Raw genomic sequence first — 22925 nt, 5'->3', positions numbered from 1 at the left:
AGGAGGGGCCGGATGTTCGGGCGATGGGCTGGATGTCCGGGCTTTCCCGAGACGCCGGATGTCCGGGCGCTGGGCCGGATGTCCGGGCTGGCGAGATCCAGCTTCTGGACGTTCTGTGATGGGCGCCGGATTTCCGGGCTGGTGTCGGATGTCCGGGCTTGCGGGAGGGGCCGGATGTCCGGGGCCTGGCCGGATGTCCGGGCCCTGTAGCACTTCGGTTGCTGGGCTGCTGCTGTTGTTGACATCTTCAGGGGCCGGATGTCTGGGCCAGGGCCGGATGTCCGGGGCCTGTAGACTTTCTCCGGTTTCTCTCGTCGTGCTCCTTCATCCTTGTACTTGGGGACTTGTCCATCATTCCGAGCATCTCCGCGAGGGTCTCCTTGGTACCTAGGCATGTGTAGTGTCCTTGCATTAGGTAGCAACCATGTCTCACATGAATGGAAAGGAGAAGCATTTAGGAGCGGGTTCATCTTAGGTCCAATGGCGTAGGCTCGAGTGTACAAGGGGATGATCGTCGGATGCTCCGCATCATCTCCCCTCCCTTGGGAAAGATCCGACCTCGGATCGAAAACCTCATCACCATGGAAACGATTGGCGTGGACGGACTTGTAGTTGGACGAAGTGGAAGACATGGCGCAATCCAAGTACTCCAAGGTGTCTCCGGAGTGGTATTCATACAAAAAGAGCAAACACAAACGACACTCGGAAATACAATGGTTAGCGCACACAAAGTGTCCATCATGTAAGAATGAGTCCGTGAGGCAAGATTGTTCACGACAAAGCACATGAAGCTTAGCAAGATGATATGGAATGAGATGTAAAGCATTCATGGGAGCAAAAGCATTCATTGTGCACACAAATGTGGTGTGAATGTGATCAATGCAACCACGCTGCAAAATAATGTCATAGTGAGACGGTTTATCAATAGCATGAATATGGCAATGGATGCTCAATATGATTATGTTATCATGCAATTGATGGTAGGCAATGTGATCATTATGTATGAATATGCCAACAAGAAAGATCACAACAAATTTGCTAAGGAAATGCACAAGCTCATGTATCATGGATGACATGGAAATAGATGCAACAAGACAAGCATAATGTGAGTTAATCCATGCATAGGGTGCAAACTTGTGGTGACTATGATATGTCCATCGAGCATGACATGTATGAGCACAATCAACAAACATGAAGGTGGGGGTGCAATGTGTCAAAGGAGTGTTGATGTACCAATGCTCGATGTCGTGGCATGAGTGGAGGTTCGAAGGTGCATCCAATAAGTCCGAGCGCTCCTCAATGTGAAGGCCCATAGAGTCGATCTCCAATGTCGGTCCTTCATCCAATAGATGTATCATGTAGACAATAAGAAGGAAACAACAATGAAAGAATGACCCGTCCAATATGCATATATGAGAATGGCTCAAAGGGAAGGAGGTCACCTTTAGGAGTTTCTCAAGGATGATGGAGTTGCACATCTTGTATGCCTTCACATAACCAATATGTCTCGTGATGGTACCTCCTTTTGAATCCTTCAAAATGAAAGAACATGACAAACACTCGGAAAAACAAATGAGGTTAGCGTAAATGCAAAACCTATCATTCAAGTGGTGAGATACCCAACAAGTGTTCTCATCATTCTTATCATAAGAAAGGACAAGGGAGTATTTCATAGCATGGAGGCATAAGATGCGATAACAACCAAAGGCATTAGGCTCAAACAAACAAGCATGCTTCACAAGTAATATGCCCAAGTCTCCAAGATAGATAAGCATAGCATGGGTGCACTCAATATAATGGCATATGAAAGGTGCAACTAATGGAGACAAGAGACAATGATCAAGATATATCATGTGAGAGGCATGAGCATATATGTCATCAACCCAAGAAAGCGAGTAATAATGGAACATGGGTGATGCGACAAAGCAATCAATCATAGTGATCAACTCGAGCAAGCTAGTAGTGTGAAGATGCAACGTACTAGGAGGAATCATGGCAAGCATGTCATGTGTGCAAATAATGGTCATGAATAATGCACATAACATATCACAAGCATGAAAGCAAGATATGAGCAAAATAGCATCAATAGCATGAGGCACATGATAAACATGGCAATAGCAACAAGAATCTCCACCAAACATGCAAATACACATAGGAGTAGCATAATGGTGAATCATGGGTAGATGCAAGCAAGGGTCACAATTGCATGGCAAAATCATAGAAAGAGGCATAGCATGCAAAGTGAACACGGGAAAATGGGCATAACGTAACAAGTGATATATAGCCCAAAGCCGTGTGAGAGCCAAGTAAAAGGAATGCGCGAAGTCGTTGCGCGAAGGGAATGGTGGGAAGGACAATCCACGGGACCCCAAATCGTCGTTGCTCTCAAGAGCTCGTTTCGTCAACTCTTGGGATTGAGAGGTTGACGAGTATACGTGAGTACCTACACAAAACAAAGACAAAGGGAAAATTGTGTGTGCGTGGTATATGTACACATCATCCATAATGATGCGCACTGCAAGTGTTGATTAGCACAAAATAGCCAATGCTCAAATAAATGAGATGCGTGATATAGAAACATGTCATCCATCATGATAGGTTTGTTATTATGTATAGCATAATGGAGACTCAAATTGTGTAATGCATCATGAGAAATATGTAGAGCATTGTTATTCATGGAATGCATATGGTGCAAGCAATTATGGGAATCATGGAAAGTATGGAATGCATCAAAATCTCCTAATATGTATGAGGAAACTATGGGGGTCTCCTCATGAGCATTAGTAGAAACATCACATGGAGAATATTGACAACATCCAAAACAAAGCATATTTGGAACAATGTAATCATGGCATGGCATAGTAGATGAATTGCGCAAATCATGTAAAGGAAGCATGGCAATATCATCACATGAAAAACAAAAGCCAATGACCATCATCTCGTCATCTATGCCATAAGTGCAAATGGGATTTATTTTAATGGGGCATGCATAGTTACTATGTTGAGATTGAAATGAAGCAATATGGGAGATCTCACTCATAGCATATGATAAGTTCAATGGATTGTCAAACATGAAGTGACCAATAGAATTTTCACATGATATCCTATGAAGCATAGCATCACAACTAGGCAACTCAACATGCTCATCATCATATTCATCATAAATTGATAAGTCATGACATGAAGAAGTTGCACTAGCATGAAGCATGGCAATAGGTGTGTCAACATCATGCAAGCAATCATTGGTAAGATAGTCCACTAGTGGGACAAGAGAAGCACCATCACCTATGTTACCTTTGGAGCATCGTTCATGTGTTGTAGGTGAGGTGTCGAAGACCAAGCCGTGGTCATCTTCATCTTGATGGAACCATGTGGGGGGTGCATCATCGTCCATCATGGCCATTGTCGTCTCCATTGGAGGTATGGACTCGTCGAGGATAGGCATGTCGTCATGTAGGAGACCTAGCACCAAGGAAAACACACTTGGAGTAGAGGTTAAGTTGTTAGAAATCAAAGTGGCCTCACATGCCGTGTCAACTACCTCACTCACTAAGTGTTGTGGCTCACTCACTCCCGGTAAGATGCTCTCACTCATATGGTTGGTGGAGTCACTCAAATGGCTCTCAACCTCACATAGGATGTGTGGTATGCTCTCAAGTGTGGGGCTAGTGGTGGTCACACTCATCCTCTCATAGGAAATGCACTCAATGTCACATATGCTGGAGCCACTCATCTCACTCATGGGTTGGTGGCTCTCCTCACATGGCAATTGGGCATGATATGTGGGTGTCGGAGAGATGTTGGTGCAAATGTCTCCATGCTCAATCATGTCGTAGTCGTAGCCGTGGATGAAGGCCGAAGATGGCACATCATCACTCTCCTCCAAGACCAAAGATAAGGTCTCATGTGCGGTCTCGTAGCTTGACTCGGAGTATGAGTCCAATATGGGCGCCGTCTTCGTGTTGTTGAAGAGGTTCATGCTCGTGGCCGTGGTCGAAGGGGATGGCCCTTGCTCGACCTTCTTGTCGCCGTCTTGTTGTTGGAGGCCCATATGATGTGGCACCTCGTAGCTCGTCTCCATGACCGAAGGGAATTTTCCATGCTCGGACATCTTCCTTGAGGGGCTTCCGAAGATGGAAGTGTTGCCCTCGCTCGTAGGTGGTCGCCTTGTTGTTGAAAATGTCGATGTAGGCGAACTCATGGGAAGTAGGCGAAGATGCCGTACGTCCAAAGGCGAAGATGCCTTCATAGCACTTGGCGAAGATGCCGAAGTGGTTGTTATAGCCGTAGCTTCGTCTTGGTGCTCGTCTCGCGGTCTTCTCTTATGCTCATGAAGTTTGGACTTGGCGTGAAGTAGGGCTTGTTGGGACTTGTACGTTTGCGCTTGTGGAGCATCTTTATGATGATGGTGTCGTTTTCGCACTTGAGCTCGTAGTAGATGTCGTTCGTCGTCGTGCACAAGATGCTTGGAGGTGACTTGCCCTTCATGATGATGTTTATCACGAATGTGATGGTGGTCGCCATGTATATGTGGACGTGGACGACTTGCGCTTGCATCGCGTGGGCGCTCCGAAGATGATCGACTTGCTCGCCGCCGCCTTGAGGATGATGAAGGGGAAGAAGACTTGTAGTCGGCCACCATGTTTCGTAGTTGATCCTTTAGCTCGCCCAACTTGGTGTCGATGTAGTCCCTTTTCCTTGCTTCGGAGTGGTGTATGTCGATGGCGAGGTTGTCGAGGCGCTCTCGCAAGGTAGATTGTGCACCTTGCATTTCGTGTTGTAGTCCGAAGATGGACATTTTGGTGATGTAGTTGTTCGCGCCGTCGTTGTTGTCGAAGACCGGAGATGAAATGCCTTGCCTATCCATCACAAGACTCGAGCAAATATGAGTGGGAGAAAGAGGAGCAAATATGAGTGGGAGAAAGAGAAAAACGATACCAAATGTACCTTGACCGATGTTGAAGATGGATCAATGATCACTCAATAGTGTAACAAGGAAATAGCACAATTGGTACAAATTCTTGTCGGTTTCTCACACCTACACAAGTAAGGCTTATGGTGGAGCTCGGTGAGGATAGTGGCACAAAAAATTTGATGCAAAATGTTAGCAAAAGTCAATAATGTTGAAAGAGATTCACAAATTCGCAAGTGAAACAAGTAGACCAATAGCAATGAATGGCACACGGAAACACACACACGGATAGATAAATGGGGTCGTGCAACCAAGGAGTGAGCACAAAATGTGAAATCCACGGAAAACGCTCGTGTTGCACAACTCAAGAGAGACGCTAGCACGATTGCTCAATATGTGGATACGACACTTGTGCACAACCTATAAGATGCAAAATGTATCAACTTCTATCCCAAGTATGCTATGTATGTATGGTTCCCGGTGTTTGATCCAAGATGATCGGATATGAAAATCTTATATGCAATGTGGTAAGATGCTATGGCTATTGCTTACAAGCTTCTTTGCTCTCTCTTTTTGCTTAAAAGCTTTATTTCTTTTTTTTTTTGTGTATGGCCACTTTGCGAAATGCACAAACCAAGATAGCAATTGTGTATATGCGGGAACAATCTTGTGACACAAGGGATGATATGATACCAATATGATATGGTATGTATGCAATGGAAGGTATAGATCACTAATGTGCACAAGTAACGTTGCCGGCAATACTCAAATGGCTAGTCTCGATAGGCAAGTGACGCAAAATGGGCTAGGGGTTAACAATGCAATGTGCAAGGGAATATACAATGGAGGGATACCACGATACCAAGATGATATGGAGGTTACCGTCCGAGGCGATGATGAGTAGCGGTATTCTTGATGTAGATACCAAGATGATGGAGACTCGTCCCTAAGTAGCCGAAACACCTTAGGAAACGGAAAAACCGCGAACTCAAAATCTCAAATGTCAAATGGTGGTAGCGGGAATGCAGTGGTGGTTTTGCGGAAACTCCATGGGATTGCGGAAATGCAATGATGGGTTTTGAGACACAATGCGGAAGTGGAGGGTAAGGTGGTGAACTATACACGATGTCGGAGTTGGAAGCACGGTCCCTAAGTAGCCGAAACACCTTAGGAGACACAACTCACAACACAAGCAAAATTGGGTTAAGTTGGGTCGGCGGAAGTGTATTGTGGGTAAGCCTATGCGGAAGTTATGGTGGTGGTTGATGAAGAAGCAACCGTCCCTAAGTAGCCGAAACACCTTAGGAGACTTGAATCACAACTCAAACAACCTCAAATGCAAAGGGGAACAAAATTGGTTAGGTTGCGGAAGTCAGTGGTGGTTATGCGGAAGTTATGGTGGAAGCCCTAGGCAAAGATGCCAAAGTGCCAAAAATTCGATGGAGTCAAATGGTGATGGGACCTATCTAGAGGGATAGAGGATGTCAATAGCTACTCAACGAGCCAAAGAACGCGAAAATCGGACTCCGGATGTGAAAGTTACGGTCAAAACGGTGAAACGGGAAGGCTGAAATCCCAGGGGCCGGACATTCGGGGCTCCGGCCGGATTTCCGGGACCTGATGTCCAGAACCGCGCGCGAAATTGCGCTCCAGGAGCCAGATGTCCGGGGCTACGGGCCGGATGTCCGGGCTCCAAATCCGAGGATGAACTCGAGGAACTCGATTTTGTGGGCGGAAATTGATGATTTCGGGGGCAAAATTGCGGAGATTTCGTGGATGGAAAGTGGGGAAAATTGGGGGAAAGCTAGATCCACTAGTAACAAAGCAAATCCATGGATCAAATCCAACAAAACATCATCACACCAACAAATCACAAAAAAAATTTGGGGCTATTTTTTGTGGGGATTTTCGAAATTGGGGAAGAAATCAACAAAACTAGGCTAGAAAACACAACGGGGAGGCTCCAAATTCGTGATCAACGTGGCTCATGATACCAAGATGATGTAGGGCGGAACCCTAGGTGGCCGATCTTTCACGAAAGGAGCGGATCCCAAAGAGGAACTCGAAGGACACGAAGGGGAACACGAGGGAAAACACGAGAGAATCACTCAACCAACAAGAATAGATCACACATGCGCTAGATCAATGAACACAAAGGGAAGATACAAGATCCAAATCCAACAAAGGACGATACAAAGGTAACCGGTTCTTCTCCGTAAGGAGGTCTTGATGGGGGTCTTCTCCGTGAGGAGGTCTTGAATCCAAGGTGGATATTCTCCATAGAGGGGCCGCGGTCTCTCTCGTGGAGTAGATCCGTAATGGATGAGCAAAGCTCTATCTCACATATGAGCTAATCCTTTGCTAACCCTAAAACGTAGGTGGAGGGGGAGTATATATAGTCTAAGGGGCGAAGGGGTACATGGGCTTTCGGCCTGGATACACTGCACGCAGGCAGGAGGGGCCGGATGTCCGGGCGACGGGCCGGATGTCCGGGCTTTCCCGAGACGCCGGATGTCCGGGCGCTGGGCCGGATGTCCGGGCAGGCGAGATCCAGCTTCTGGACGTTCTGTGATGGGCGCCGGATTTCCGGGCTGGTGCCGGATGTCCGGGCTTGCGGGAGGGGCCGGATGTCCGGGCCCTGTAGCACTTCGGTTGCTGGGCTGCTGCTGTTGTTGACATCTTCAGGGGCCGGATGTCCGGGGCCTGTAGACTTTCTCCGGTTCCTCTCGTCGTGCTCCTTCATCCTTGTACTTGGGGACTTGTCCATCTTTCCGAGCATCTCCGAGAGGGTCTCCTTGGTACCTAGGCATGTGTAGTGTCCTTGCATTAGGTAGCAACCATGTCTCACATGAATGGAAAGGAGAAGCATTTAGGAGCGGGTTCACCTTAGGTCCAATGGCGTAGGCTCGAGTGTACATGGGGATGATCGTCGGATGCTCCGCATCACCCGGCCTGCTCGGAGCTCGGCCACCTTCGCAAGTCTACACTGCAACCACTCCGCCAATGTACGGCGCTCCTGCACCAGCACCAGTCTACTCTACTTCGCTGATGTACGGCGCTCCTGCGCTGGCGCTCGTCTACCCCAGCCTTCCGTATGGCTACACGGCTCCATCGACTCCCACACCCTACACGTACGGTGATCCTCTAGCCCTACCGTACATATCGGCACAGTCGGCTACCCCCGCACCGTCGACTCCGTCCTCGCCGCCAAGCTGGGACCAAGCGGCATTCATTGCCGCCGTGAACAACTTCACGCTAAACAACGAAGGTACAGATTGGATTTTCGATTCAGGTGCATCATCGCATATATCTTCAAATATGAATTTGCTGTCATCCTGCTCTCCTTCGGAATTTTCTTCCATTATCGTTGGTGATGGCTCTTCTATCCCCATCACATGCACTGGTCACTCTTATATTCCAAATTCTAATACATATTTTGTCCTCAGCAATATTCTTGTTGCTCCATCCTTGATTAAAAATCTCATCTCTGTTCGACAGTTCACTATTGACAATTATGTTTCTGTGGAATTTGACCATTTTGGCTTATCTGTGAAGGATCTGACCACCGTGACGCTTCTCGCTCGCTACAATAGTTCGGGTGATCTCTATCCTCTTCAAGGCGCGCCTTCTTCCACTCCACATGCCCTACACGCCTCTGTTGATATTTGGCATGGCCGACTGGGTCATCCCAATAAAAATACACTATCATCCCTACTTCAAGAATTCTGTATTTCTAGCTCTAGCTCGTCTCACGACTCTAAACTTTGTAAGGCATGTCAATGCGGCAAACATGTTCGCTTACCCTTTAGCACGTCTACTACAGCTAGTTCTTTCCCTTTTGAGTTATTACATTCCGATCTATGGACATCTCATGTACCTAGTGTTTCTGGTTTTAAATATTATCTTGTTATTCTTGATGATTATTCCCATTATATCTGGACGTTTCCTCTACGTGCCAAGTCGGATGCTCACACTATCTTCCTCAATTTTCGCCAATATGCTCTTGTCCACTTCGGCCTTCCCATTCGTTTTATACAATGTGACAATGGTCGTGAGTTCGATAATGTTTGCAATCGCACCTTCTTTCTCTCTATTGACACGCTTCTTTGTTTCTCTTGCCCATACACCTCTCCCCAAAATGGGAAAGCCGAACGATCTCTTGGATCCATTAACGACATTCTTCATACCTTACTCATTCAAGCCTCGCTTCCTCGCTTCTGGGCGGAAGCGCTCCGTACTGCCACCTTCCTCTTAAACATTCGACCCACCAAAACGTGTCCTCTTTACACACCTTTTCAATCTCTTTTTCTCGACCATCCTGACTATTCTTCCCTTCGTGTCTTCGGATGCTTATGCTTTCCAAACACCACCGCCACCACCTTACACAAACTCGAACCTCGCTCCTTGCCATGTGTTTATCTTGGACCTTCTGATGATCACAAGGGTTCTCGCTGCTATGATCCCTCTTCTGGACGTGTCATAATTTCCCGCCATGTAAAATTCGACGAGCATGTTTTCCCCTATGCTGCTACCTCCTCCTCTACCGCGCCGCCTACTCCTTCCTCGCCTGTATCTATTCATGTGCCCAGTCCTCTTTTACATACTCCTGTAGCTCATAGTTCTCCATCCTCTTCCGAGCACGTCTCTCCGCCTCCCATGGACCAAAGACCCATTGACCCGAGTCCCACGTCTTCCCCAGTATCTCCTCCAGTCTTGTTAACTCCATCTTCATCTACCGAGCCTCACTCATTGGAGCACACTGATTCCACCGGCCTCTAGTTCTTCACCGCCACTCGATCTTCCTATTCCTCCTCATGCAGTTTCTGTTCCAATCCCTCAAAATGACCACGTCATGCGCACTCGAGGCAAGCGCGGCTTTCATGTTCCAGTGCGTAAACTCAACCTAACCGCCACACCGACTATTTCTCCTATCCCCACATCATATAAGCGCGCTCTTCTTGATCCTCTCTGGCTTGCTGCTATGCGCGATGAGTTTGATGCGCTTACTCAAAATCACACCTGGACTCTCGTTCCTAAACCTGCTAATGCTAATGTAGTCTCTGGTAAATGGGTTTTTCGGCACAAGTTTCATGCTGATGGTACACTTGCGCGTTACAAGGCTCGTTGGGTCTGCCGAGGCTTTTCTCAACAACATGGAGTTGATTTTGATGAGACATTCTCTCCTGTTGTCAAACCAAGTACTATTCGTGTTGTCCTCAGTCTTGCTGTTTCCTCTTCCTGGCCAATTCACCAGCTTGACGTTAAAAACGCATTTCTTCATGGTACTCTCAACGAAACTGTCTACTGTCAGCAACCCTCAGGTTTTGAGCAACCTTCTTCTACGGATCTTGTTTGTCTACTTCACAAATCCTTATATGGTCTAAAACAAGCACCCCGGGCATGGTTTCATCGGTTTGCAACCTTTATTCACACTCTTGGTTTTACATCCTCTAAATCTGATTCTTCTTTATTCATTTTTCGCTCCCCCGAACGGACAGCCTATCTTTTGCTTTATGTTGATGATATTGTTCTCACCGCATCCTCTGATTCTTACACCACATCATCTCATTGCTTAACCGTGAATTCTCTATGACTGATCTGGGAACCCTACATCATTTTCTTGGCATTGCCGTCTCTCGTTCTACTAATACTCTTTTTCTTTCTCAGCGATAATATATCCTTGATTTATTAACTCGTGCTGGCATGTGTGACTGTCAGCCCTCACGCCCGCCCGCCGACATTGGAACCAAATTATCGGCTGATGGCGATCCTGTTCCAGATCCTAGTCTCTATCGTAGTCTCACTGGCGCACTACAATATGCTACTCTTACCCGTCCCGACATATCTTACTCCGTCCAACAGGCATGTTTATACATGCATGATCCTCGTCTTCCTCACTTCAATCATGTCAAAAGAATACTACGGTATCTCAAAGGCACTCTTGACCATGGCTTACTTATCAACTCTTCTTCTCCTACAAGTTTGACAGCTTATTCTGATGCGGACTGGGCAGGTTGTCCTGATACTCGAAGATCTACATCCGGCTATTGTGTTTATTTGGGTGATAATCTTGTTTCATGGTCGTCCAAAAGGCAGGTTACAGTTTCCAGATCATCGGCCGAAGCGGAGTACAGGTCCGTTACCCATGCAGTGGCCGAATCTATTTGGCTTTGCCAGCTTCTCGCTGAGCTAAATCGACCGATTGAGCGTGCTACTATTGTCTATTGTGACAACATATCTGCAGTCTACATGGCGTCCAATCCTGTCCATCATCGTCGCACGAAGCATATTGAGATTGACATCCACTTCGTTCGTGAGAAGGTTGCTCTTGGTGAAGTTCGTGTTCTCGATGTTCCGACAAGTGCCCAATTTGCAGATATATTCACCAAGGGTCTTTCAACTGCACCCTTCACCGACATACGCTCCAGTCTCAACATCGTGACACCCGACGTTGACACTGCGCGGGGGGGGGGGGGTGTATTAGCGATATGTTTCCGAATTGGACTAGAATAGCCAGCGTGTTGGAGTAGGATAGTCAAAGCCCCAACCCAAGTCGGTTCAGTACATGTAATATATAAACGCTGTAACCCTGATTGATCAATACAAGCAATTGTTCTCTCCAATTATCACTTCATTTAGAGCACGTTGGGCTTCGAGGCTTGTTCGTCACGGCTTTGTTGCTCTTATTGAAGTGCGTCGCCATCTTGGTTTACTTGGTGATCTTGGCGTATTGGAGCTTGCTCTTGATCCATGGGATCATTTGCTTGACGACGATGTCGTTCACGTTTCCGAAGGCGGTCTTGTAAACCATTGCCATGAAACGGGTTTTGTGGAGCTTGATGATCTTCATGGTCTTGGTGACGATGCAGACGAGCTCATGGAAGACTCCGAGGAAGAATCCGGAAAGTGTCGACTTGAATGGCGCCGTCTTGATGACGAAGTTGTAGAAGAACGGTTGACCATCAAAGCATGGAACTCGTCCATTTGCGATGATAGCTTGTCGTCAAGGTAGTCCCTTGTGCGTTGCTCGGATTATTGCAAGTCGGTGGTGAGTTGGTCGATGCGGTCGCCCAATGCTTCATTCGCTTGGTGCAAAGCTCTATGTACGCAGAATAGTTGATTCTTGGTGATGTAGTTGTTGGGCTCCTCTTCTTACTCGATGAAGAGTGGGTTGGTAGAAGTACTTGACCTATCCATCATCTCAAGCAAATATGTGAGTGGACGAAATCAAAGAACTAGACCAAATATACCTTATCCAATGTGGAAGATGGATCAAAGATCACCCAATGTAGTATTATGGAAGTAGCACAATTGGTACCGGATCTCAATTCTCACACCTACACAAGTAAAGCTTTTGGAGTAGCTAGGTGAGGATGGTGGCACAAAATTTATGCAATTGTTGGCAAAATTCAATAATGTTGAAAGAGATTCACAAATTCGCAAGTGAATCAAGTAGACCAAAGCAATATGTGGCACACGGAAACACACACACGGATAGAGAAATGGGGTTGTGCAACCAAGGAACGAGCTCAAAATGTGGAATCCACGGAAAATGCTCTTGTTGCACAACTCTAGAGAGACGCACGATTGCTCAATAGGCGGATACGAAACTTGTGCACAACCTATAAGAGACAAAACATATCTACTTTCTATCCCAAGTATGCTATGTATGTATGGCTCCCGGTGATTCTCTCACGATGATCCAAGATGATCGAATATGACAATTTGATATGCAATGTGGCGATGCTATGGCTATTGCTTACAAGCTCTTTGTTTTCTCTTAGCTTAAAAGTTCTCTCTTTTGGTAGTTTCCTTTGGCCACTTGTGCGAAATTTTCGAACCAAGGTAGCAATGATGTATATGCGGGAACAATTGATAACACAAGAGATGATACGTGTTAGAGTTATAATATAAGTCATGTACCCCTTTGTATTTATCCCGTTGTATAAGGGGTTTCCTGCATATGTTCCACACTTGTACATGTATATATCTCGGCCTATGGCCTCATGGGAATACAAGTTGCTTATTCCTAACATGGTATTAGAGCTAGATCAATTTTTTTGCACGCTGCAACTCGTGCTATTGATCCGTCTCGATCGAGTCCGGCTCGTCTTCCTCTCGCTCGAAGCCTGAAGCCGCCGAAGCCCTCCCGCTCGAAGACTCCCTCTCGCTCGAAGCCGCTCGAAGCCGCCGTCGCTCGCAGGTTCCCGCCCGCTCGAAGGCTCCCTCCACCCCTGCCGTCCGGCGCGGCCCCTGCTGGAGCTGCCGCCTAGTCGCGTGCGAGGCCTGGCCGCCGCCTGCGCTCCTTGTGGAGGAGCTCGCCTTCGAGGCCTATCTCCTCGCTCCGCGCTGCTCTCCTCGTTCCGAAGCGCTGGCACGCAACCCACCTCCCGTCCTCCCCTGCCTCCTCTCGTCCGGGATCCCGTGCCAGATCCCGCTCCCAGCCGCCGTCCTCGTCCGGCTTTCTCCTGATTTCGGATCTTTGCTAAAAAAAAATGTCTGCTGCATCGGGCTATGTTGCTGTCCCTCGCTGTCCGGTGATCTTCGATGGTACCAACTACACCGAGTTCGCTGGCTTCATGCGCATTCACATGCGTGGCATTCGTCTCTGGGGTGTTCTTTCTGGCGAGGTCTGCTGTCCGCCACGTCCGGTCCCTCCGGTGGCCCCTACTCCGCCGACTCCACTGGTTCTTCCTACGGACGCTACTCAGGCCGCCAAGGATGCGGCTAAGCTTGCTGATGAGACTGCTGATCGTGCTTATGATGAGAGGGTTTTGGCTTATGAGGAGGCTCTTCAGACGTATCATGGTGCTTTGTCTGTTTACACCCAGTGGCTTGATGATGATGCTCGTGCTGCAGCTGTTCTCACTGCTAGTGTTCTGCCTCAGTTTGCTTCTGAGTTTCTGGGTCTTCCTACTGTCTTTCAGATGTGGACCTGTCTTCGTCAGCGCTATGAGCCCTCTGGTGATGCCTTATACCTTTCTGTGGTTCGTCAGGAGCATGCTCTTCAGCAGGGTGACTCTACTGTTGATGACTTTTATGCACAGAGTTCTGCTATCTGGCGCCAGCTTGATTCTCTCCGCAGTGCTGGTTGTCGTACTTGCCCCTGCTGCCAGGCTGTCCAGGCCAATTTGGAGTTTCATCGCGTCTACGAGTTCCTGTCTCGGCTCCGTAAGGAGTTTGAGCCCCGGCGTGCTCAGTTGTTTGCTCGTGGCCGTATTTCTCTCATGGAGGCGCTTTCAGAGATTCGTGCTGAGGAGACTCGCTTACGTGGTGCTGGTTTGCTGGAGGTTCCCTCTGTGCTCGCTACTCGGGCTTCTTCCACTCCACCTGCTGCACCGCCCCATTCTCGCTCGAGTGCTCCGCCGCTCTTGCCCACTCCTTCTGGAGGCTCAGGTCGCCGACTACTGCAACAATGATGGTCATATTGAGTCCCAGTGCTACACAAAGCGGAAACACCTGCGCAAGGCGCGATCATCCTCCTCAGGGACTTCGTCATCTCCCTCGACAGCTTCAGCCATTGCTTTGACTGAGTAGGATATTCTGAGACTTAAGCGTCTGCTCGCGGCTTCAGGTTCTTCCTCGACGGGTACTGCTGGTTCTGTGACTGATGCTTCCCGCACTGAGCAACCGCCCTCTACACAGTCAGGTACATCCCCATGGGTTTTGGACTCTGGAGCTTCTTTTCATATATCTTCTCATTCTTCCGCTTTGTCCTCTCTTCGATCGCTGGATTCTCCTGTTCATGTCTTCACTGCTGATGGTACTCCACTTTCTGTTGCTAGTAGAGGCCATCTTTCCACTCCTTCTTATTCTGTTCCTGATGTTGCTCATGTTCCTCGACTTACCATGAATCTGTTTTCTGCTGGTCAACTTACTGATTCTGGTTGTCGTGTCATCCTTGATGTTGACTCTTGTTCTGTCCAGGACCGTCGCACGCACACTCTGGTTGGGGCTGGCCCTCGCCGCCGTGATTCTCAGGGTCTTTGGGAGTTGGACTGGCTTCATGTTCCTTCCGCTGCCACCACCATCGCCAGTCCCTCCGCTTCTGTCGCCTCTGTTACTGGTTCCTTCAAGCAGTGGCATCATCGACTTGGTCATCTGTGTGGTTCTCGGTTATCGTCTTTAGTTCGTCGAGGTCTTCTGGGGTCTGTCTCAGGAGATGTCTCTTTAGAGTGTCAGGGTTGTCGTCTTGGCAAGCAGATTCAGTTACCATATTCACATAGTGAGTCAGTGTCTAAGCGTCCTTTCGATTTAGTCCATTCTGATGTATGGGGTCCGGCTCCTTTCGCTTCGAAAGGTGGTCATAAATACTATATTATTTTCATAGATGATTTCTCTCGTTACACATGGCTTTATTTCATGACTTCTCGTAGTGAGGTGTTGTCTATTTATAAGCGTTTTGCTGCCATGGTTCATACTCAGTTCTCTTCACCCATTCGTGTTTTTCGTGCTGACTCCGCTGGCGAGTATATCTCTAAGATGTTGCGTGGTGTCCTTGCTGAGCAGGGTACTCTTGCCCAGTTCTCTTGTCCTGGTGCTCATGCTCAGAATGGCGTGTCTGAGCGCAAGCATCGTCACCTTCTTGAGACGGCTCGTGCGATGATGATCGCCGCCTCTCTTCCGCCTCATTTTTGGGCCGAGGCTATCTCCACTTCCGCCTATCTCATCAACCTTCAGCCGTCCGCTGCTTTGCAGGGTGGTGTTCCTTTTGAGCGTCTTTTTGACCGTTCTCCCGATTATTCGATGCTTCGCTTGTTTGGTTGTGTTTGCTATGTTCTTCTTGCCCCTCGCGAACGCACCAAACTGACCGCTCAGTCTGTTGAGTGTGTCTTCTTAGGCTACAGTGATGAGCATAAGGGCTATCGTTGTTGGGATCCTATCGGTCGTCGGATGCGTATCTCTCGAGACGTGACTTTTGATGAGTCTCGTCCTTTCTACCCACGCCCATCTTCCTCGATTTTTTCAGTGGAGGATATCTCTTTCCTCACTTTTCCTGACTCACCTATCACCCCCGTCGCGCCTGTGCCTATTCGTTCCACTCCCTCTGCTTCTCCACCCTCGTCGATTTGCAGCCACCATCTTCTCCGGTCTCCTCGCCTAGCATGTCACCGGATTCTACACCTTCATCTCCGGTGACTTCTTCGTCGCCACCCCCCGATTCTACCTTGGCGATTCCTCCTTCTATTGTTCCATCTTTTCCTCAGCATTACACTCGTCGTTCACGACCTGTGGATGCTTCATTGGATGAGTCGTCCTCTTCCTCTCAGCCTACTTATGGCTTGCGTTCTCGTCCTCGTCCGCCTGTTGATCGCTTTGGATTTCCCACCGCTGGTGCTGCTGTTCTTGAGCCGACTTCTTACCGTCAGGCTGTTGTTCATCCTGAATGGCAGTTTGCGATGGCAGAGGAGATTGCTGCTCTTGAACGCACTGGTACCTGGGATCTTGTTTCTCTTCCTCCCGGAGTCCGTCCCATCACTTGTAAGTGGGTCTACAAGGTTAAGACTCGCTCCGATGGTTCTCTTGAGCGTCACAAAGCTCGTCTTGTGGCTCGTGGTTTTCAGCAGGAGCATGGTCGTGATTATGACGAGACTTTTGCTCCTGTGGCCCATATGACCACTATTCGTACACTTCTTGCCGTTGCCTCTGCACGCCACTGGTCTATATCTCAGCTTGATGTTAAGAATGCCTTTCTTAATGGTGAGCTGCGTGAGGAGGTGTACATGCAGCCACCACCTGGGTATTCTGTTCCTGATGGCATGGTATGTCGTCTTCGTCGCTCTCTCTATGGCCTTAAGCAAGCCCCTCGCGCCTGGTTTGAGCGTTTTGCCTCTGTGGTCACTACTGCTGGTTTTTCAGCAAGTGCTCATGATCCAGCATTGTTTATTCACCTTTCTCCTCGTGGTCGGACTCTTCTTCTCTATGTTGATGACATGATCATCACTGGGGATGACCCCGAGTATATTGCCTTTGTAAAGGCCCGTCTTAGTGAGCAGTTTCTTATGTCTGATCTTGGACCTCTTCGCTACTTTCTTGGGATTGAAGTCTCTTCTACCTCTGATGGCTTTTTTATATCCCAGGAAAAGTATATCCAGGATCTTCTTGCTCGTGCTGCTCTTACTGACGAGCGCATTGTTGAGACTCCTATGGAGCTCAATGTTCACCTCCGTGCTACTGATGGTGATCCTCTCCCTGACCCGACGCGTTATCGTCATCTCGTTGGCAGTCTTGTCTATCTAGCTGTCACTCGTCCGGACATCTCTTATCCGGTTCATATTCTGAGTCAGTTTGTCTCTGCTCCCACATCGGTTCACTATAGTCATCTCCTTCGTGTTCTCCGATATCTTCGGGGCACGATCTCTCACCGTCTATTCTTTCCTAGCTCCAGTTCTTTACAGCTTCAGGCCTATTCGGATGCTACGTGGGCTAGTGATCCTTCTGATCGCCGTTCACTTTCTGCTTACTGTGTTTTTCTTGGCGGTTCTCTCATTGCCTGGAAGACGAAGAAACAGATTGCAGTTTCCCGTTCGAGTGCTGAGGCTGAGTTGCGAGCCATGGCTCTTTTGACGGCAGAGGTGACTTGGTTACGGTGGTTACTTCAGGATTTTGGTGTTTCTGTCACTACACCGACTCTGCTCTTATCTGACAGTACAGGTGCTATTAGCATTGCGCGCGATCCTGTGAAGCATGAGCTCACCAAGCATATTGGTGTTGATGCTTTCTATGTGCGCGCTGCTGTGCAGGATCAGGTTATTGCTCTTCAGTATGTGCCTTCCGAGTTACAGTTGGCAGATTTCCTGACGAAGGCCCAGACTAGAGCACAACATGGCTTTTATCTCTCCAAACTCAGTGTTGTTCATCCACCATGAGTTTGAGGGGGGTGTTAGAGTTATAATATAAGTCATGTACCCCTTTGTATTTATCCCGTTGTATAAGGGGTTTCCTGCATATGTTCCACACCTGTACATGTATATATATCGGCCTATGGCCTCATGGGAATACAAGTTGCTTATTCCTAACAATACGATGATATATGCACGCAATGGAAGGTGCAGATCGATTATCACTAAAGTGCACAAGTAACGTTGCCCGGCAATACTCAAATGGCTAGTCTCGATAGGAAAGTGACGCAAAAATGGGCTCGGGGTTAACAATGCAATGGGAAGGGAGAGTATCCGAAGATGTCGTCGAGGTTACCGTCCTTGCTCACGGTTGATGGTGTCACGAAGGTAAAGCGGTTGTTGTCGATGACGGATCCGTGGCGAAGATGAGCGGCGGTGATGTCGGTGTCGAACCGTCCCTAAGTAGCCGAACATGTTAGGAAACGGAAACCGCAACTCAAATTCTCAAAACAAACGTGTCAAAATCGGAGGTGGTAGCGGATAAGAGATGGTGATTGTGGAAAGCGGTGGTGGTATGTGGAAGAGGTGGTAATGCGGAAGTGTGGGCGGTGGCTGAAATTTCTGTCAAAAAATTCAGTTCTGTTAGTGGAAGCCGGAAGATCCGGGAGAGGATCCGGCTGATCCGGGCAGGTCAACTTGCTCGGGATAGGGCTCGGGATGAACACGAAAATGGTGGAGAGAAAGAAAAATTGTGGGATTTTAGGTGGATTTCGTGGTGGGGAGGTGGGGAATAGATAGATCCACTTGCAACACAACAAATCCACAGATCAAATTCAACAAAACATCATCAAACCAACAAATCACAAATTTTTTGGTATGGCTATTTCTTGTGGGGTTTTTTGAAATTGGACAAAAACACACAAAATTAGGCTAGAAAGCTTGAGCATCACTCTCGGGGCTCCCAACTAGTGCAACGTCTTGAGCGATTGCCTCACGAGGACATAGTTGTCGTGGAGGCTCCGTCCCGTGATGAATATGTTTTGATTGCGGCTGACAAGGCAATCCAACTTGGGGGCGAGGTGGATCGATAGGACTTTGGCGAAGATCTTGGCCACAAGGTGAATGAGGCAGATCGGACGGAAGTCGCGCAGCTCGTGTGCATCAGCGGCCTCGGTAGCAAAGCCAGGAGGGCTTGGTTTAATTTGCAAAACCCCCTGCCTCGCCGGTTAAAGAGCTACTGGAACACATCTAGGAAGTCCTGCCTGACGATGCCCCAACACACGCGCAGAAATTAGCCGTGAACCCGTCGGGCCCAGGCGCCTTGCATACTGGGAGGCGATTGCCGGCTTCTCAGATATCCTCGACGCTGAATGGTGCGTCAAGGTCGGTGAGGTCGCACTTGAGCTGCGCATGTCAAGCGTGTGATCGCGTTCTGCGGCTATGCCAAGCAGAGCGTCAAAGTGGGAGAAAGCCGCTTGAGCCATCTTGGCATGCTCCGTGAACACCATGCCATTGGCGGTGAGATTGAAGACGCGGTTCTTCTGCGGACGGAAGGAGCACTGCCGGTGGAAGAAGGCTGTGTTAGCGTCGCCGTCCCAGAGATTGGCTATGCGGGAGCGCTATCGGGTGATCGTTCGCTCCATGGACGCGAGGCTGAGGTGAAACTTTGAGCTGCTTGCGTAACCAGTCCTTCGGGGGCGAGAGAGTGCGGTCCTCCGGGGCTTTGTTAAAGCGCAAGGCTAGCTCGCGGGAGATAGCCATCTTGGCCTGAATGTTCCCGACTGATTTGGAGCTCCAAGCGGCGGAAAGGGTCGGCGTCGTAAGTGGATGCCCAGGCCGCAGTCACAGTTTCGTGGTCTCCCTCGAAGCGCAGCCAGTATTCCTGGAAGTGAAATCATTGGTGGGCCTTGGGCATTGGCGAGCAGTCCGGCAGAAGTGGGGAGTGATCCGACACGACAGACGCGAATCATCGGAGGTGGCACTCGCCGTGTGCATCGTCTCAGTCCGAGGTGCATAGCACGCGGTCGAGATGCACCAACGCCGACGGTGACTGCTCGTTTGACCATGTGTAGCGCCGGCCGGTGAGGTAGATCTCCTGGAGCGCTAGATCGTTAGTTAGACAGCGAAACTTGCCCATCATGCGCCGGTTGAGGTTGTCCATGTTCTTGTCCTCGTCGCGGAGGATGAGGTTAAAACCACCACATAACATCCAAGGCCTGGGGCAGTTAGCCCTGACATCGTGGAGCTCCTGTAAGAAAGCCATCTTGCCGGCGTCGTCTTGTGGCCCGTAGACCACAGTTAGCCACCAGGGCGTGCCTGCGATCATGGAGATCTTAGCAGTGAGAACGTTAGTGGTGAACAATGGGTTCGTGATAGTCACGTCCCTGCTCTTCCACGCAAGAAGTATGCCACCCGGCGTGCCCTGTGCCGGAAGATACGTGTAGTCATCGAATTCTGCACCAAGCGTGTCGAGGACAACCGACGAACAGATCAATGCCATTTTCGTTTCTTGCAAGCAAACAATCGAGGTCCCTGTGGTGTCTAGCAATGCTCGAATGGCATGGCGCTGTGCCCGTGCATTGAGGCTGCACATGTTCCATATCCATATTTTATGGCCGTGATCCATGCAGACGGTATCGGCTGCGACCTAAGTCCCGCAGGCGACTCGACACACGCCGCGGTGGTCACTAGCGACGCCATGCATGCTGGGATCTCTCGATCAACCAATGCGGCAATTGTTGTGAGGACCGTTAGCGGTATAGGTGCGGCGAACACGTCATCCTAGGCCTTCATCTTTGCCGCGGTGATTTCCTGGTTGGTTCCAAGGATTCCAAGCGTCCGAAGAATCTGCATGTGCGTGCCTCTCGGCGGTGGGCGGTGCGGATGCGGATATGGTCACCCCGTCTGTACGAGCGTTGCGGCCGCCAGCACGCCATGCCAGGTCGTCCATCACCATGCCATCGACGCAACCGGAGGGATGCGCGTCCGTACGTCTGCGCTTGTGCCCGTGGCAGCGTGCGGGCCCTGGGCGACGGCCATGAGCCGGGTCATGGTCGCCGCCGGCGCCTCTGTCTCCGTCGGGGCCCACACCCGATAGCACGGCGGGTGGGGGATCCCTGATCATGGCGGCGCGAGCGAGTGCGATCCTGATGGGGTAGGCCAGCATCCGGATGGTCGGTGTGTCGGAACTCAGGCGCGCAGGGACCTGTTCGTCAACCTCGAGGATGGCGGCGCGATGAATGCCAGCGGGGGTCATGCGTGCGCCTCGACAGCCGGGACATGGCGAGGTCGGCGTAGGAGCTGGTTTGTGGGTTTAGGTGTTCGATCCAGCAGCTCTGCCCAAGGATGTGCTCGGCGATCGACAGGTGCCAGGTTTGGGCCAGGATTCCGCGGAGTTCGAGCTCGACGTGGCACTCAAACTCGTCGGAGCCGGTGTGGGCGAACTTGCACCATGGATGCATCGACAGGGAGAAGCGGGGTGAGTGTATGAAGTGGTCACCGGCAAGGCGGTCCTTGGTGTCCTGCAAGCTGAAGAGGATCAAGAAATCCTTGGGATGGTGCACGTCGACGGTGAAGTTGCGTGTCGACGAGCTTGAAGGAATCTAGGAGCACCTTGGTGACCTCGTTGGTGGAGACGGACGGGTGGTTGCCGGTGATGGGCACCACCATCACACAGGACAGGACTATCTTCGCTGCCTCCATCTCGATGGTGCGCGACACGATGACCCGCACCGGCTCTGGCAAGCGTGCGCTGGTCGTAAAATTGGAGCCCCCGTGGATTCTTCTTGCAAAATTAAGGCCATAGGTGATCCACGGAGGTTAGAGGAGGGGCCTGGGTGCACGGAGTCGAACAGGGGTGCAGGGAATTGCTCAGTACGGACGAAGATTGGGCCGAAGAAAATTGGATAGGGCGACCGTGGTTGGAGGCGAGCAAAGTGAGCTCCTGTGGTCAAATTGATTGAGGGGAAAAGGCGTGGCCTTGCGCCTTGTTAAGGGAGATCCTGGCGAACTTACGAGGCGCCGGGTGCGTTGGATGCATGCCTCTGCACCTCTTCCTCCTGTGCTCTGCAGCTCCCGTGGTCAAGCCCGCCAGTAACCTCCTATCGCTCATGACGCGTATATGACCGGCCCGAACCGTACCACGACACTTCAGGCTCCGTGTTGCCAGCACAACCGCCGCCGCTCTTCGTGCTTCAACGGGCTTTCGCTCCGCTTCTAGTTGCCGTCTTGCCGCTGGTCCGTGCGGAGTCACGGGGCCTTTTCTGCTCCTCCAGCAAGCGCGCCCGCAACGCCGCCTTCGGCCTGGACTCATTGTCCTGTGTTATCCTTGAGGGTGAGCATGGCGTCCTTCAGCACAGGCGCGTGGCCTTGTGCACGCATTGCTGATGACTATGCCATGCTCGGCCATGCCCGACTTATCTCGCCATGCTCAGCGTCCTTATTTTTTGCAGGAGGAATCTGCAGGAAGCCCGCTATGGCTGTGGTGGTGAGGGGCTCGGACTCGGGCATGGGGACAAGTGGGATGCCGGCAGAGCTGCAGTGCTGCTGTTTGTAGGTCGCCGGTGGCTGACGGTGGCGGGCGTAGCGCCGGTGGCTGAGGCAGCTGCTGCTGTATGCGGGAGCTAGAGAGAGAGAGAGAGAGAGAGAGAGAGAGAGAGGGTAAGTTTGGGGTATTGGTCCACCGGTTTGGTTTCGAAGTTCAGAGTTACAAATTAAACAGCGTGGTTAATTCGAGGTTGTAATGTGGACTTCTCTCTGAACCGAGTGGTTAGTTTAGGGTTGTAATGTGGACTTTTCTCAATATTGATCAGTTTGAGGGTTTGGCCTCTTTTCTTATTGACTTGTCAAAAACAATTAAATTTTAAAATTGAAGCTATTATCAGAGGGTAAATAATTCTTTTGTTCATAGGTGGAAGGTTCACGACGGTTTCGTATCTTGCGATCCTGGGATGAAGATGGGTGAGTCCAGAATGCTCTATATACTATGTTTATGTGATGCATAATTTATCTGGAAGAACCTGTTGTCTTGTTCCAGCCCTTTTCGACAATTTCTTACTTTTGTTGTTTTTTATTGTAGGTACCGTGTTGCTGAAATTGAATGGTTCCAAGATGTTTCTTTACCAGAAGGATCACAAGAGAGAAGAGATGTAAAAACTAATTACCTTATCAAA

The 22925-nt window shown here is 49.6% G+C and overlaps 1 protein-coding gene across 1 annotated transcript in view; it reads left to right on the top strand.

Annotated features, from left to right (window-relative positions):
• LOC123097288 (LON peptidase N-terminal domain and RING finger protein 1) overlaps positions 1 to 22925 on the top strand; it is a 42422-nt gene that overhangs the window by 15189 nt on the left and 4308 nt on the right. Inside the window, exons 13-14 of the mRNA XM_044518989.1 lie at positions 22664 to 22713; positions 22832 to 22901. Of these exons, the coding sequence (XP_044374924.1) occupies positions 22664 to 22713; positions 22832 to 22901 (120 nt within the window). The remainder of the gene's footprint in view (positions 1 to 22663; positions 22714 to 22831; positions 22902 to 22925) is intronic.

Source organism: Triticum aestivum, chromosome 4D, assembly GCF_018294505.1.
Source record: "Triticum aestivum cultivar Chinese Spring chromosome 4D, IWGSC CS RefSeq v2.1, whole genome shotgun sequence".
Taxonomy (NCBI): domain Eukaryota; kingdom Viridiplantae; phylum Streptophyta; class Magnoliopsida; order Poales; family Poaceae; genus Triticum; species Triticum aestivum.
This window is presented reverse-complemented; position numbering and strand designations above follow the sequence as displayed.